Genomic DNA, 18276 nt, shown 5'->3' with positions numbered 1-18276 from the left:
GGGTCTCTGAGAAGCTTTGCTTGACATGTTTATTTGAGGTTTGCAAGCAGAGGAATAGTCAATCATCTGGCATACAGGTTCTGGGCAAACTTGGTGAATGCTATATATGAGGCTTCGTCTTCCAGTAAGTAGTGTTCCCGGTTTTTGAGATTAAGGTGCACTTGGATGATTAATTCAACACGAAGATCTTCATAAAGTTTGCAGTAGTAGTAGTAGTAGTGGCATGTGATGCAAGAAAGCAAGTGTATGAGCTTATGCAGCATCAGCCAAAAAAAAAAAATCACACTATTCCCTCCAAATGCCTGTCCAGTTCCTCCTTAAATTTATTCAACCTATCAACTTCCACAACGACAGATGGAAGTTTGTTCCAGCAATTAACCACCCGCTGGCTAAAGGCAAATTTCCGTACATCTATTCTACATCTGTCTTTTCTTAATTTGAATTTAAACCCCCTTAGGTTCGTAATCTGAACAAGTGGAAGGATCCCATCAGAATTCAGCGTGCTCAACCCATTCAAGGCCTTATATACCTCAATCAGATCACCACGCAGGTGCCTAGTCTCCAGCCACTCCAATTTGCAGAACTTAAGCCTCTCTTGGTAAGAGGATCCCTTCATTCCCCTCACCAATCTTGTTGCCCTTCTCTGTACATGCTCAAGTAAATCTACATCCTTCCTAAAATGAGGCCTCCAGGCCTGATTGCAGTACTCAAGTACTTTGCATTTGTCAAGGTTAAACTTCAGTTGCCACTTCTTAGCCCATCTGCCCAAATTATCCAGATCCTGTTGCAGTAGCACACTGCCATTACTGTCATTAACAACCCTGCCAACATTTGTATCATCTGCAAACTTCGACATTAAGCCTGATATACCTTCATCAATATCATTGATAAATATACAAAACAACAGTGGACCTAACACCGAACCTTGTGGGACTCCACTAATAACATTAGTCCAAGAAGAGCAACTTACCCTTAATACCATTCTGCTCCAATTTGTACAATAGTCTTCCATGCGCAACAGTGTCAAAAGCTTTCCTGAAATCCCAATATGATATCAAGATTATTTTTTGCATCCAGTTCCTTTGTAACCACATCATAATATCCTATCAAATTTGTCAGACAAGACTTTCCCTTAACAAACCCATGCTGTGTCTGAATTATTGCTTCAGTCTTGTCTAGATGATCCTGCAATGCATCTTTAACCAGTGACTCCATTATTTTACCTGGAACAGAAGTTAAACTAACTGGTCTGTAATTACTCGTGTCACCCTTCGATCCACCTTTGTGAATTCGGGATACATTTGCACATCTCCAGTCTGTGGGGACGTCCCCTGAATCCAAGGATGCTCTCATAATTATGGCTAAGGGTTTGCTTAGTTGCTTTACCACCACCTTTAATATAACTGGATAGATCCCATCCACCCCAGGTGCTTTTCTTATGTTTAACTTCAACAATTTCTCCTCCACTTTGCTTTAAGTTATTACAAAATCATTAAGTGTCCTGCTACAATTTGATAACCTTCTTCCATTTTCAAACATTAATAATTCCTCATGTGTGAATGTAGATGCAAAATACTCATTCAGTTTGTTTGCTATCTGAGCAAGATCATCAACAGTCGAACCATCGATGTCAAGTGGACCAATCAGATTCATCCTCTTCCTTTTAGAGTTTATATAAGTAAAGAAATCCTTGCTGTTTTTCTTAGCATCTTTTGCCAAGGATTTCTCGTAATCTGCCTTCGCCTGCCTAACCTCCTTTGTGACCTGATTACAGACTAGCTTATATCTGCCATAGGCTTCTGAGTCACCTGTTAATTTATATGTATCATATGCATTTTTTTTTTCTCTGCCAGATGTCTAATTAGTTCTTCTGACATCCATTTAGGCCTAAATTTTGAACAGTATTTCTTAGTTAGTATGAAAAGCCTAGTAGCTTCCAAGATTAATTCTTTGAATGTGTCCCATTTTGAAATTGCTGTTGGTAACATCATCAGTTGTTTCCACCATATAGAATTTAAATACTGTCTCAGACTACCGTAGTGACCTTTACGAAAGCAAAAACCCTTCCCTTTACCCTTGATGGTAGTTACCTCTTTGAGTAAATCCCACTTCAGCACACTGTGATCACTGCTACCTAGTGGTTCCTTTATCTGCAGATTCTTATTGCCAGAAGAATCACTATTGATAATCAGATCAAGAGCATTACACACTCTAGTTGCCTCCCGAACATGCTGCTGTAGAAAACAATCATCCAATAAATCCACAAATGCCTTGCTAGTGTGGGAATGACCAACCTACAAATTCCAGTCAATCTCTGGGAAATGAAAATCCCCCATTATAAGACACTCTGATTTACTGGCCCACTCTATTTCTCTGCACAATTACTCATTATACTCATCAGATTCATTAGGCCTATAACCCACACCTACTCTCATTTTTCCTTTCCCAGTGCTTACGTCATACCAAACAGACTTAACATTGCATTGTCCACCAACATCAATTGATGCACTTCCTTACATTTTGTGTTTCTTATCTAACAGTATAACCCCTCCTCCCTCTCCTGTCCTGTCTATCCTTTCTGTACACATTGTACTCCCCAAATTCCAATTTTGCACTGCTTATGTCTGTGTGACACCACATCTCTGTTATCCCAACAATATCTGCCTTTGATGTCTTGACTAGCACTTCAAGCTTATCAAATTTATTAACTAAACTCCTAGCATTGGTGTAAATTCAAGTATACATTCATCTGTTTCTACTCTTTGTTACCCTAACACAGCCTATGTATTTACTTGTTCCACTATGATTCCCAGCAGTCCTGGAAATCCCCATTGCCTTGCTTTCCAGGCTGCTGCTCAATTGCATTTACTATCCATTAATAGATTGCACTAACAGAAAAGCCCAATAAACTGGAAAATGAAAATTGTTTTATTGTTTTATGGTAGTGACCTCCAGAAATGTGTTTTAGAAAATTATTATTATTATTAGCCATATGTTGCAAGGAAGCCTGAGGCTATATCTTAAAGGCATAAAAAACTGATTCTTATAATGGAACACATGATAATGATGAAAGTGTAGTGCAATTTCCATTATAAAAATGGACCATTTAGAGAGATAAATAGCTTAGTTATATAGCAAAAATTTCAAACTTCCAAGGTCTTGGAACAAATTATCAAAAAACAATGTGTTGTTATTTGGTTCACATTACGATATTTTTTTATTCTTATAGGATGCAAAATATGTTTCCACGATTTTTTTTAAGTTTGCACTGGCCAGCAAAAACTTACATAAAGTTGAATTTCTGTAAGTCGAGTATTACATAAGTCGACGAGTGGCTGTACAGAGTAATGTCTAGGAAACTCTGTTTTCGAGTATTACAATAGTTTCCTAGACATTACTCTGTACAGCCTAGGAAAGTCTAGGAAACTGTTTCCTAGACATTCAGTTTTTGCTGCATACTTTTTGTGTTGATGCTTCCATAGGCACATTCTTCTGTGCTAGCAATTTTTATTGCAATCTCTCTGTTTCAAACTAATTGAACATGTGCTGGAAACAGTTCCACATGCATTTACTGTTCAATTTCAAACTCTCTAAGCCACTTTTCTTCTTCCTCTTTTATCCCATCTATTTTTGTTCTCTGAAGCAACTTTACTTTTCATGTATTTTACAAAAATTACAGTCCACAGTAATTCAAGTCTATTGTAAACATCTATCTTCTCTCTTCTCTGCCTTCAACCCATGCATAGTAATAAGTACTATAGGTTTCAATACTTTTTGTGTTTGGTGGTTTTCATTTAAAAATAAATAAATTTTTTTTGTAAAAAAAAGTAATCTATATTTAAAGGTTCAAATGCAAGTAGAGACATACCTCACAGAGCATCTTAGCACTGGAGATCTAAACTAATTCTGCCCATAGTTTAAGATCAGCCCAGGAAAGAAATAATATACAGCTAGTGGCAATCTTGTGGTTGGAATGGCTTATTGTAACAAGAGGTTCCAAAGGTAAAAGAATGGCTACAGCAATCAAATAACAACCCAGTACAACAGAAGTAATAAGGAGGAGACATTTCAGTATGCACAACTTATCATATTTCACTCATGTCAGCAAAAATCTAGAAAGAATGGTGACAGTAGGCTCAGGAACACCAGAACTGTACAATGGAGGATTATAACAATATATTCTGGTCTTACAAATCCATGTTCCTGCTGTATCATGCTGATAGGAATACCAGAATATGGTGAAATATATTCTGGTATTCCTATCATATGGTGAAAGCTCAGGCCCATGGGACCATCATGCCAGATGTCAAGAATGCATTTAAGTATTTGCAGGCTGGTGGCAGTGTAATGAAGTGTCTTTTGTGATGCACATGGGTCTCTTGATGCCAGTGGAGCAATATTTGGATGCCACTAGTTATTTGGAAATTGTTCCTTACTAAGTGCAACCCTTCGTGGCTGCAGTGTATCAACTTGCAAAATATTCTTCCAAAAGCCAAAATTGTATAGAGGACTAGTTCCAGGAATGAGAGTGAATTCAGCCTATGTGACTTAATCTCTCACCTGATCTCAATTCAGTTTAGCACCTGTGTGATGAGGTGGAACAAGCTTTTTGGAGTACAGGTCCAAAACCATTCAATTTGCAACAACTAATGGGGAGCAGTTAACTCAATATGCACCAGAATCAAAAAAAGTTACTGCTAAAGCGGTTACTGCTATGCAGCTAAAATAAAAGCCTTCCCATCCTATTTGGTCACTAGCCTACCGGGCTAGCCGGGTGGGTAAAGTGCCTTCCTGGCAACCCAAAGGTCGCAGGTTCGAATCCCGCCTCGGGCTTGGATCAAAGTAGAAAATACAAAAAAACCTTGAGAGGTGCAATATGGCCACAGAAGCCGATGCGCCAACAACTAAACAAAAAAAAAAAATTCGGTCGCTACTTCGAAACCTGCAGTGGCCAACCCATTATGTACACAAACCCAAAGTGCATTAGCATTGGCAAACGATGTAAAAAATAAAAATTATACAGCATCAGAAAGGGGGGAAAAAACACTACACCTCCCATTTCACCTGTTCATTCCCTCCAATAGTTTTAGTTCTTTCTTGTATTTATTTATTTATCAACTTCCACAACAACATATTGAAGTTTGTTCCAACAATCATCACCCATTGGCTAAAGGCAAACTTCCACACATCTCTTCTGCAACCATCATTCCTCAATTTGAATTGGTGCGTTGTTATGTGGTCTGAGAGAGAGGAGGAATCCCATCAGCTAGAGCTTCCTCAATCCATTCAAAGCATTAACACCTCAATCAGATTACCGTGCAGGTACCTATTCTCCAGATACTACAATTTGCAGAACTGATGCCTTTCTTCTTGTTAAGAGCAGCCTTTTGTTCCACTCACCAGTCTCGTTGCGGCCCACTGATAAAACCACATGTGCTGTACTGGCAGCCTTTTTTTTTTTTATGAAAACCCCAAACATGAGAGGTATTAGAACCTATAGTACTTAGTAGTACCTTGCATGGGCTGGAGGTTGAGAAGATGAAAGAAGATATTTGTTGACATTAGACTAGAACTTCTGTTTGAATTGTCTGTGATATCCTTCTCTTGTGTCTGTGATATCCCAACAATATCCACTTTTGATGTCTTGCCCAGCACTTCAATTCATCAAATTTATTTATTATACCCCTAAGATTGGTGTACATGCAAGTATACATGCACCTGTTCTTACTCTTAGTTAACCTAACACAGTCCATGTATTTACTTGTTCCATGAAGACTCCTAGCATTCCTTGAAATCCCCAGCACCTTGTTTTCCAGGCTGCTGCTTATTCCAATAGAAGTAGTGCAAGAATCACTTTCACATCTGCCAGTGGCTACTGTTAATCTGTTAATTAGTCTGTGTATCCCCCAGTGAGCTAGCAGTTTTCTGAACCACCTAACACTGCCTGGATAGCATCAGCAAATATTCTTGCACCCTTTCTATTTAAGTGTATTCCATCCCTGTAGAAAAGTAGTCTCTCCTGTTAACAAGCACAGACCATGCTGGGAAAAATTCTACCCCATGAGCCATGCATAATCTCTCCAGGGCTGAATTGAGTGACAAGGCAAAAGCAGCCAAATCACTGACCCTTTTTAATTCTTGCCTGTTAGTCCCCTATACAGATTACAGGCAATTAGTATGTAAGAAACTGATATCCCAATGGCAACACTCATGGCATGGGCAGGCAGCAAACAAGTTATGACACTAAGCCTGTAATTGAACACTGGCAGTCTAGTCTGTTCAGGAACCATAAAGAGGAAGTTGTTCTATCTCAGCTCCACATAGGATATTGTCACTTACACATTGCTATTTACTGAGGACAGACGATCATCCTATGTGTAGAAATTCTGACACTGTTTTAACCATCCGTCATATTTTAATTAAATGTACATGTTTTAATCATGTTCATTATTTGTCTTTTACTATCTGTCTGAGCCTTATACACTCAGACAGATTTTATTTGACAATGACAACGTGTCAGTTATATTTAAGTTTTTACAACATATTAATTTATACAATTTTATCTAGAATGTTTTATGCTGTATAAATGTTTTGTACACTATACTCTTTTACAATAATTTGTAAAATAATTATAATATTATACTTTTATTTTTTTTATTTACCTCTTTGACTTGGTGCATTATAGCTTCAGACACTGATGCACCATAAAACCCAGAAACAAACAAGTGACAAAACTTTCATCGTATACTCCCTCCTATCGAGTCTGGGCAGAATTGCTGACACTTTCAAAATTAACCCTAACTTGCAACTTTATTTCAATGAATTTCAACAAATACGATTTTTTTATATTTTTTAATTTGATTTGTTTCTTAATTTTAAACTACCAATGTATTATTTAATTCATCGTGTGCCTTTAATTTATTTATATTTCAGGCAAGAGATCTGGCTGCTGGGTCACACCAGGTAGCTGAGAATGCTGAAAAAACGAAAAAAAATGCAGAAACTTTCTTTGAAGAACTAGACAAGATATGGAGTTCTATGCAAGGTAATGATTCTTCACAAATAATTTTATAATTAATATGAAGTACAGGTATGTTGTAGTCAAATGAGTTTCACAAGCAATGGCACCTGGGGGCTAAAGGGGCTATAGACCCCATCCCCTTATGATCAAAATAATGTGAATTTGTTTTTCTACAATGATTAGAGCTTAATGATTGTCCAAAAACTGCTCTAGCCCCCCCTTTAGAAAATCTTGGGACTTCCACTACTCAGGGGTATGACAAAAATCTCTTTAGGCAATTTGAATGGGTTAGCAAGTATTACTCTCTCAAAATGGGGCAACTTTAACCTCTCTTATAGACCAGAATATGTGAACAGAAATCCATTATATGGTAACAGGTTTTTCAACAAATTTGATGATTGTTATTTTCCCCCACATATCCAGGAGTGTATAAAGGGACTCTAATGTCCTAGATCTAGTACTCATAGACCATCTTCACAAGAATGTTATCTTGAAGCCTAACTATGTCAAAAACTTGACAGTATTCGCAGCTCGTGACTCTGATGAATGGGGTTACTGCTCATAACATAACTTCAACTTAGCAAGTTCAAGCTCAGTTTGCAATTAAGCTGTAATCACATAATTACACTTGAATGTTCAGTTGTGACTTAATACTGATATAATTTACTTAATGGGAATTCGGGCTAATCATGCAAATAACAAAAAGACACCAACGTTGTGGCGACACACCATTCACGATCAACGATCAAATCAGCACTGCTCGCTCCACAGTTCCTTTGACTCATTTTGTCAACTCTAAAAAATGCGTATTGGCAACCCACCGACCAAGCATTGACTTAACCACTGGGAGAAAAATGTGGAACTGTATAGCACACAGTTCCGACTATGGTTAAACTTCGAAGTTGAAAACGATTTCTTGTTTTTATTCATTATTATTAAAATGATTATTGGAAATAGTTGTTTTGACATGAACCAAAGGCCTTAGGCTATGGTTGGGCCTGGATGGCCCAGGCTCTGTTTAATATTTGTATTAAATAAAGCAATTATTTTATTTTTTTTATTTATTAATTATTTCTTTATTTTATTTTATTTTATTTATTTATTTTTTTGATTACTGGAAATAGAGGATGAGTATGTGATATGCAGGACCAGTTAATAAAATTATTCATTGTGTTGCACTGTTCTTCACAAAATTTCGTATAAGATTTATCCTCAAAGCCACAAACATACTGATAGTCAAATTCCATAAACATCAGATGATGCAAAACAGACAAGTGAATTTAATGGACAGTTATAGCAGTTATGGGATTCCAGTTTATATGAAGATTATAAGAGAATATGTAACAAAGAAGCCACTTATGGGGTAATATGTGTGAAAGCTGATTATGAGAAAGCACTATCATTTGTTAGAAGAGATACAGGAATATCTCTTCTAACAAATGAATATATACCCCTTTAACCTGGGAAAGGCTCCAGGGAAAGGGGGTATATATTCATTTGTAATTAATAAAGGCTGTAGCTGAGTGTATCAAGCAGTTGGAAATGTTAATGAGAGTGTCATTGGACTTGGAAGGTTTCCTTGGACTGTAGAAGTGTTGATGTCTCCCCAATCCACGAAGGTAGTGCTAAAGAGGAGGTAGTCTAGTGAGGTTGATTTCTGTGGTAGGAGATCATTGAGTCTTTGGTTAAAATGCCATTCAGGACCTTCACAAGAATGGTATCTTGAATAAATCCCAGTATGAGTTGGTTAAGGGGAAGTCGTGCCCAATCTGGTAAATTACTCATGTAATTATTAAACAGTTGGATGTGGTTAACAATTTTGACATTATGTATCTAGAATGTAGTAAAGCTTTTGAATACTGTCCCTCATGGAAGGCTGCTATATAAACTGGAAGAAGTTTGAACTGAGGTAAGCTCCTATGCTGGATTGCAGGCTAGCTAAAAGATAGGAGACAAAGAGTTGTCATAAATGGTCAGTTTTCAGGTTGGAGCAGCATAAGTGGGACCCCACAGGTCCCCTTGTATTGCTAACTTTCATATATAATATTGATGAGCATATCCAAGCTACCTAGGCTAGGTGCATTATAGCCTAAGCTGCTCTTGCACCAATAGCTCTTAAACAACAACAACAGCAGCATATCCAAGGAAAGATGCCAAATTTTTTAGTTGGAAAATGGGAATGGTGGTTAATAATCCAAAAGCCATTTTGCTTCAAAAAGACTTGAATTGCTTGCATATATGATCCAGAAAATGGTAACTAAAGTTTACTGCTTCTAAATGAAAGGTTGTGCATTTGAGGACAAGAAATCCAATCACATTAGGTTGGGAGCAGAAGAGCTGAAAAGGGTTCAAGGTGAAAAAGACAAGTGTTTTAATTTAATCTGACATGAAATTTTTCATGCAATGTAAACATGTGACTAGCAAAGTACATGGTGCCCTTTCTATGATTTGCAGGGCATTTGCTAATATGCAGTTTGCTAATAAGAAGGATGTCATTATCCCACTTTGCAAGGCAACACCATATTTGGAATATTGTATTCTAGGCCACACTAAAAAAAAAAAAAAAAAAAAAAAAAATTTGGTAACTAGATTGGTAACACATGGAAAGTGAAACTAAATGGGAAAGGTCTCTTCCCCCCCGCATAGGCGAGACACAAACCTGGGGAACAGAAATATAAAATCTCAGAAAATAACAGAAAATTGGTGTTTGTGAAGTTCACTTAGGCAGTGGATTGTGAAACATTGCAACAAATTGCCTCCTATGTCGGGGGGTGGGGTTGAGGACTAGTGAGTCTGGCTAAGTTTAAATTAGAATTAAATAGCTACCTATTGGGAAAAGAATGGATTTATATTTTATTTTAGTTTTTTTTTATTATTATTATTCATTTTATTTTCCTTTAGGGTTACTTTTCCAACCTGTGATGGGTACTGGTACCTAGTGTGTGGGAGAGACTTATGTCTGGTTGCTATTATTGGTTGAGGAAGCCTCTGACTGTCCTACAGGTGGTCAGGATTGCAGCTTTCTGGAGTTCTCTGGGAGGCCTATTGCTGCTGAACTCTTATGTAGCTTCTTTGGCACCATGTCGGTGGTTGACATGGTGATCACAATGGTCATTACTTGTGCCAGTGCCACAATCTTTCTGACTGTATAAGGTCTGTGTGCTTCCTGATATTTTTCTCCTAAATTTTCTGGAGAATGCTGGTGTTGGGCACTGCTATGGCAATCAGATAAGTAGCACCCCTTTGTTGATGAGGGTTGTGCCTTGTCTGGCGTGTGGGATCGTTTGTCTGTTATTATGCCATGGTTCCAGTATAGTTTGTGAGTAGGGATCTCTAGTGCTTCCTGGAGCTCGTACTTGTAATACAATACACTTTTTTTTATATACCAATATTTTTGTGCTAGCTTTTGATGACCTGGTCTTATTTGTGAGTGTACTCTGCCTGGGTGATTACCCTGCATCCAGGGTTGATGTGTGGGATTGTTTCTGGGGCTTTAAGAAATACTGTTCAAGGTTTAGGCCTAAATGGATCTCAGATAAACTGAGACATATGGCAGAGAAGAAAAATGCATGGGATACATATAAATTAATGGGTGACATGGAAGCTTATGATAGATATAAGCTGGTTTGTAACCAAGTCACAAATGAGATAAGGCAGGCAAAGGCAGATTATGAGAAATCTTTGGCAAAGGATGCAGAGAAAGACAACAAAGAGTTCTTTACATATGTAACCTCTAGAAGGAAAGGGATGAATCAGATTGGTCCACTGGATATTGATGGTTCAACCGTTGATGATCCTACTCAGGTGGCTAACAAACTAAATGAGTATTTTGCATCTACATTCACCAGGGAGGGGAATGCCAGAGGTGAGTTAATCATCTGGCAGTGAGCTAGATGATTTTGTAATAACTGAGAGTAAAGTGGAGGAGAAATTGTTGAAGATAAACATAAGAAAGGAATGGGGCGGATGGAATCTATCCAGTTATATTAAATGAGGTGGCAAACAAAGTAAGCAAACCCTTAGCCATTATTATGAGAGCTTCCCTGGACTCAGGATAGGTACCCATGGACTGGAGATGTGCAAATGTGACCCCACTCCACAAAGGAGGATCAAAGGGAGACACAGGTAATTATAGACCTGTTAGTTTAACTTCTGTTCCAGGGAAATTAATGGAGGTTAAAGAAGCATTGCAGGATCATCTAGACAAGACTTCAGTTATAGCTTGGCACAGCATGGGTTTGTTAAGGGGAAGTCTTGTCTGACAAATTTGATTGGATACTATGATGTAGTCACAAAGGAACTGGATGCAAAGAATAACTTTGATATCATACATTTGGATCTTGAAAGGCCTTTGATACTGTTGCACATGGAAGACTGCTGCGCAAATTGGAGCAGTGTGGCATTGAAGGCAAGTTGCTGCTATGGATAAAGAGATGGTAGAATGGGAGAAGACAGAGTGGTAATCAATGGACACTGCTCTTCGTGGACTAATGTTATTAGTGGAGTCCCTCAGAGTTCAGTGTTGGGTCCATTGTTGTTTTCTGTATTCATCAATGATATTTATGATGGTATATCAGGCTTAATGTCCAAATTTGCAGATGATACAAAGGTTGGCAGGGTTGTTAATGACACTAATGACAGTACACTGCTGCAACAGGAACTAGAAAAGTTGAGCAGATGGGCTGAGAGGTGGCAAATGAAGTTTAACATTGACAAATGTAAAGTACTACATATGTGAAGCAGTAATCCCAAAGTAACGTATCAACTCTGTGGTACCACACTGACAGTGGTAGAGAATGAAAAGGACCTGGAGGTAATTGTCCAGGCAGATATGAAGTTTTCTGAGCAGTGCAGATGGTCTGCAAGAGTAGCTGATGGCATCTTGTCAATGATATACAGAAATTTTTCTAGCAGGGATAAGTAGGTGATTATCCCCTTGTATAAGGCAATGGTCAGGCCACACCTTGAGTACTGTATACAGGTCTGGAGGTCTCATTTTAAGAAGGATGTAGAGCTATTGGAATGAGTACAGAGAAGGGCAACAAGATTAGTGAACAGAACAAAGGGTTGCTCTTATGAAGAAAGGCTTAAATTTTGCAAATTACAGTGTCTGGAGACTAGGCACTTGCGAGGTGATCTGATTGAGGTATATACAGCCTTGAATGGTTTGAGCATGCTCAATGTTGATTGGATTCTGCCTTTTGCTCAGAATAATCACCTGAGAAGGCATAAATTCAAATTGAGGAAAGACGGTTGTAGGATGGATGTTCGGAAGTTTGCCTTTAGCCAGCGGGTGGTTGATTGCTGGAAAAAACTTCCATCTGTCATTGTGGAAGTTGATAGGTTAAATAAATTTAAGGAGGGACTGGACAGGCATTTGAAGGGAATGGTGCCTTTTTTTTTTTTTTTGGCTGATGCTGCATAAGCTCATACACTTTCTATCTTGCATCACATGCTACTACTACTACATTACATATTGATAAGCTTACACATTGCAATGTTTCATCAAAGTAATTTCGATAAATAATTCATTGCACTTGCAAATAATTTTGTTTGGTGAAAATGCAGTAAACACCATTTTGATGAATGGTGTTTTACTGCATAAACCCCCCCCCCCCATTTTCTAATCATTCATGACTCACTTTTATGTTTTGTGATATATTTAATAATTGCAAGTTCCCTGTAATTAGCTTATTATATAAGAGATGAATAATGTAATGAGTTAATCTCTTTTTATTATAGAGGTAGTGGCTCAGCTGAGAAGGTATGGACTAGATCCAATTAGACCAGATTTATCTGCCGACAGATTGTTAGCAGAAGCTGAGCATATTCTCCGAGAAATTAAATCAAGAAATTTTAATCCAAATAAAGAAGAAACAGAACGTGAATTGAGGTAATACTGTTTTGTTATTAAACTATTTAAGTAAGCATAGTGAATGTGCTATTATCACATTTAATGCCTATTATATTAAAAAATCCCAGAGAGTAATTACCCACTATAGTAAAAATCACGATGTGTGGTCTACGCTATTCTTCATACAAATGGTGTGGCAGTTTCCTCTCATTTTCTTTTGAGCTTAACTTGCTAATCATTATTAAGAACAATTATGGTGTAAATGCCAGTTATATGACAGGATCAGTAATGGATACTATATAGAGACTGATAGATATGTTCTTGGTTTTCTTACAGTTTGTAAGCATAAATCAATGAATGCAAGTGCTAGTGAGATGACTCTTACTGTACAGATCATATTGGAATGTTATTAAAGACAATAAATGAAATAAAAGTATGTAAAAACCAAATAAAGTAAGTAAAGAGATAAATACTGTATAATCTAATGAAAAACTTTTAATAACAAATGGCGTGAAGCTTTCAGGGTTAAATGGACCCCTTCATCAAAAAATGGGTTCTCACTATTGCAACAACAGGATACTTACCTCCAATCAGTAAGCCAACAAGTTTCAAAAAGGTGGTGGTATCCACTGAGAATAACTAACATATACTCACCAGATGTGAGCCAAGGGCTCACATCTGGTGAGTATGGGCTTGGCAAACCCAGGGTCCTGAACTGGATATCATCATTCTTCTTTCTTGCTTTCTTGGTGATTCACTTCTACTTCTGATTTTTTCTCTCTCTCTCTCTCTCTCTCTCTCTCTCTCTCTCTCTAATAATAATAATAATAATAATAATAGTCTTCTCCACACTGGTGAAACATTACTCATTCAAAGCAGTGCAATACCTCAGAAACCTGTTGTGAAAGTTCCTTCCTCTTGCTCAGCATAATCACCTGAGAGGATATAAATTCAAATTGAGGAAAGACAGATGTAGGATAGACGTGCGGAAATTTGCCTTTAGCCAGCGTGTGGTTGGTTGGTGGAACAGACTTCCATCCCTTGTCGTGGAAGTTGATAGCTTAAATAAGTTTAAGGCTCAGCTGGACAGGTATTTCGAACGAACAGAGGGGTGAAGTGGAAGTGGGTTTTTTTTTTTTTTTTTGGGCTGATGCTGCATAAGCTTGCTTTCTTGCATCAAATGCCTCTACTAATGCTAACATAATTAATTAATACATAACTTGATACAGAAATTATATATCGGAACTAGGAAATAATACTTGATACTGAAAAAAATATATAGTGTTATAACTGCATTGGGATACAGGTTTAGGGTTATAATTTTGTACTGGTATTGAAATTTTATTGAAATTGAATCGAAATCATGACTCGGACCAGAGCAGCAAAGCAAAAGGTTCAAGCTAATGGGAGTGCTGTGGCTCACCGGAGAACTGATGGGGGGCAGTTGCCCTCAGAATCACAGCCTTTTAAAATGCACTGTTTGCTTGATGTTTCCGGAGCAATCAGTTATGGGACATGATATTGCCAAGGGGGATGTCTCTGTATGTGCACAATGTAAGGAATGTGAGGAAATGAGGCAACAACTCAGTGTTGTTATGGGCTCCATCCATCCTGTCCTTCAAGCTCTATAAGAGCTTGAAGTACAGGGTGGATGCCCTCAAAGGATCTAAATTGAGGGGCCCATCAAGCACTCAGCTGCAGACATCAATGCCAGAGCTTCCACGTGGTCATCATGCAACAGAGCAGCAACCCCAAAGGCAGAATGCGCTGGTCCCACAGGAACTAGTAGTTGTTGGTGACTCTATTGTCAGGGAAAGGAGGAACATGGTATGTAAAAAGGATAGGTGGAACAGGACCAGGGTATGTCTGCCAGGGGCAAAGGTTGATGACGTTGTAGAAGGTTGATATTATGACACTAATGGTATCATGTTGGCACTAATGATATTAAGAGTAGGAGACCGGCAGAATTACTTAACAAGTACAGGTCACTATTGAAAAAAAGCCGTGAATTAGGGTTGAATTTGAAAGTGTCTGCAATTCTGCCCAGACACTATAGGAGGGAGTATATGATGAGAGCCGGTCAATTCGGCCCTGGGGGGATTGTGCAAGGCTCAAGGGGTAGAAATTTTTTTTTTCAGCCTGATCTGTACTTGTTAACAGCAGAGACTGCTTCTACAGGAATGGGATACACTTAAATAGAAAGGGTGCAAGAATATTTGTTGATGCCCTCGAGGCAGTGTTAGGTGGGTTGGAAAACTGCTAGCGTGGGAGGAATACAAGGACTAACAGATTAACAGTAGCCACTGGCAGAGGTGAAAGTGATTCTTGCATTGCTTCTATTGGAATGAGCCGCAGCCAGGAAAATAAGATGCAGGATATTTCAGAGACTGCTGGAATCATTGGGGTACAAATAAACACATAGGTTGTGTTAGGGTAGCTAAGAAAAAGAACAGGTGCATGTATACTTGCGTGTACACCAATGCTAGGAGTTTGATAAATAAATTTGGTGAATTTGAGGTATTGCTCAAAACATCAAAGGCAGATATTGTTGGGATATCAGAGACATAGTGTCACACAGATTTAAGGAATGCAGAACTGGAATTTGGGGAGTACAATGTGTACAGAAAGGATAGACAGGATAAGAAGGGAGGAGGAGTTATGCTGTTAGTTAAGAAACACAAAATCTAAGGTAGTGCATCCAATTGATGTTGGTGGATAAAGCAATGTTGAGTCTGTCTGTCTGGTGCGACATTAGCACTGGGAAAGGAAAAATGAAAGTAGGTGTGTGTTATAGGCCAAATGAATCTGATGAGTATAACGAGCAATTGTGCATAGAAATAGTGGGCCAGTAAAACAGTGTCTTATAATGGGAGATTTTAATTTCCCGGATATTGACTGGAATTTGTGGGTTGGTCACTCACACACCAGCAAGGCTTCTGTGGATTTATTGGATGATTGTTTTCTACAGCAGCATATTCGGGAGGCAACTAGAGGGTGGAATACTCTTGATCTGATTATCAGTGGTGATTCTTCATGCATGAAGATAAATGAACCACTAGGTGGCAGTGATCACAAATGAAAAGCCTTTTGTTTACAAATGAAAAGCCTTTTGTGGCAAAGGAAAATTGTGGGAGCGAAGTTAAAAAATATGTAATTAATGATATTGAAATTTCGCAAGATTATTTAATGAAAAAACTTTCGAGCCTACAGACCAGTAAAGCTCCTGGAGTTGATGGAATATACCCTATAATCTTAAGAGAGGCGGCAAGCGAGTGCATTGAACCATTGAGGCTAATTATGCGAGCATCATTAGACTCTGGGGAGATTCCCTTGGATTGGAAAAGTGCAAATGTATCTCCCATACATAAGGGTGGCTCTAAAAGTGAAGTTGGAAATTATCGACCTGTCAGTCTGACTTCAGTAGTAGGGAAAATCATGGAGGCAATGATCAAGGGTGGAATTCAGGATCATTTGGATCGAATTGAAATTCTCAAGGATACTCAGCATGGTTTCGTAAAGGGAAAATCATGTTTAACAAATCTGGTTCGCTATTTCAAAAGGGTCACTCACGAGCTGGATTTAGGGAATAATTTCGACATTGTTTATTTAGATTTCAGCAAAGCTTTTGACTCAGTCCCACATGAGCGGTTGCTTTATAAGCTGGAACAGGTTGGAATCACTGGGAAAATCCTTAGATGGATAGAAGGATGGCTTCAGGGCAGGAGGCAGAGGGTTGTGATAAATGGCTATTCCTCAGATTGGGTTTGAGGTAAGAAGTGGGGTTCCCCAAGGATCAGTATTAGGACCACTGTTGTTTTTAATTTTCATAAACGACATTGATGAAGGGATAGAGGGCGTGATGTCTAAATTTGCAGATGATGTTAAAATTGGAAGAGTAGTTAATGATCACTGTCAAGCTGAGCTTCTTCAGAGAGACCTAGATAGACTTCAGGAATGGTCAGAAAAAGGGCAGCTGTGCTTTAATCCAACAAAGTGTAAGGTATTACACCTGGGAAACAGTAATCCCAAAAAAACTTATTCACTTGGTGGAGTTCAACTAAACCCAGTACTGGAGGAAAGGCACTTGGGTGTTACGATACGGTCAGACATGAAATTCTCTGAACATTGTAAACAGGTTGCAAGGAAGGCCCATGGTGTCCTATTGATGATCTATCGAACTTTTGCAAGATAGGGACGTGATAATCCCATTATATAAGGCTTATGTTAGACCACACTTGGAATACTGTGTTCAAGTATGGAGACCGCACTTAAAGAAAGAAAGACATCGAGCTTCTTGAAAGGGTGCAAAGAAGGGTAACTCGTCTGGTGAGATCGGCAAAAGGGTGCCCTTATGATGAAAGACTTCAAATATGTGGGTTGCAGAGTTTGAAAACTTTAGACACCTTAGAGGAGATTTGATTGAGGTGTTTAAGGCTCTGAGAGGCATCAGTAAAATGAATGAGGACGAAATTTTCAAGATTATAAATGATGCTAGAACTAGGGGACATAAATTCAAGTTACGGGGGGAAATGTTTAGATTGGACTGCAGGAAGTTCTATTTTAGCCAGCGAGTTATAAATTACTGGAATAAGTTGCCTTCATGGGTGGTAGAGGCCGACAGTTTGGGGAAATTCAAAGGTCATCTGGATAGTACTTTCGGGTAAGGGAAGCGCATAGGATGATAGGTTTAATTTCCTTTTTATTTATTTTTTATTTTATTATTATTTTTTTTATTTATTAATTATTATTATTTAGTTATTTATTTATTTATTTATTTATTTTTTTTGTTTTTATCATTGTTTTGTTCGGATTTTTTTTTTTTTTTTTTTTGGCTGGTGCAGCATAAGCCATAGGCTTTCTTGCACCATGCGGCCGTTACTAATACTAATACTAAATACTAATCACAGTGTGCTGAAGTGGGATTTACTCAAAGAGGTAACTACCATCAGGTAAAGTGAAGGGTTTTTGCTTTCATAAAGGTGACTATGGTGGTCTGAGACAGTATTTAAATTCTATACGGTGGGACCAACTGATGATGTTACCAACAGCAAATTCAAAATGGGAAGCATTCAAAGAATTAATCTTGGAAGTTACTAGGCTTTTCATACCAACAAAGAAATATTGTTCAAGATTTAGGCCTAAATGGATTTCAGATGAACAATTAGACATATGACAGAGAAGAAAAATGCATGGGATACATATAAATTAACATGTGACACAGAAGCCTATGATAGATATAAGCTGGTCTGTAACCATGCTACAGGGGAGGTTAGGCAGGCTAAGGCAGATTACAAGAAATCTTTGGCAAAGGATGCAAAAAAAAACAGCAAAGAGTTCTTTACTTATGTAAACTAGAAGGGAAGGGATGAATCAGATTGGTCCACTTGATATCAATGGTTCA

At 38.1% G+C, this 18276-nt stretch overlaps 1 protein-coding gene across 1 annotated transcript in view; it reads left to right on the top strand.

Moving 5' to 3' along the window:
• Nucleotides 1-18276, top strand: part of LOC150081103 (laminin subunit alpha-2-like) — a 707948-nt gene that overhangs the window by 365026 nt on the left and 324646 nt on the right. The window contains exons 37-38 of the mRNA XM_090380924.1: nt 6934-7045; nt 12764-12914. Of these exons, the coding sequence (XP_090237050.1) occupies nt 6934-7045; nt 12764-12914 (263 nt within the window). The remainder of the gene's footprint in view (nt 1-6933; nt 7046-12763; nt 12915-18276) is intronic.

The sequence above is a fragment of the Mastigoproctus giganteus genome, chromosome 9 (genome assembly GCF_048544385.1).
Source record: "Mastigoproctus giganteus isolate SK-2022 chromosome 9, ASM4854438v1, whole genome shotgun sequence".
Classification (NCBI taxonomy): Eukaryota; Metazoa; Arthropoda; class Arachnida; order Uropygi; family Thelyphonidae; genus Mastigoproctus; species Mastigoproctus giganteus.
Note: the sequence above shows the minus strand (reverse complement) of the source record. Positions and strands in the feature narration are given on the sequence as shown.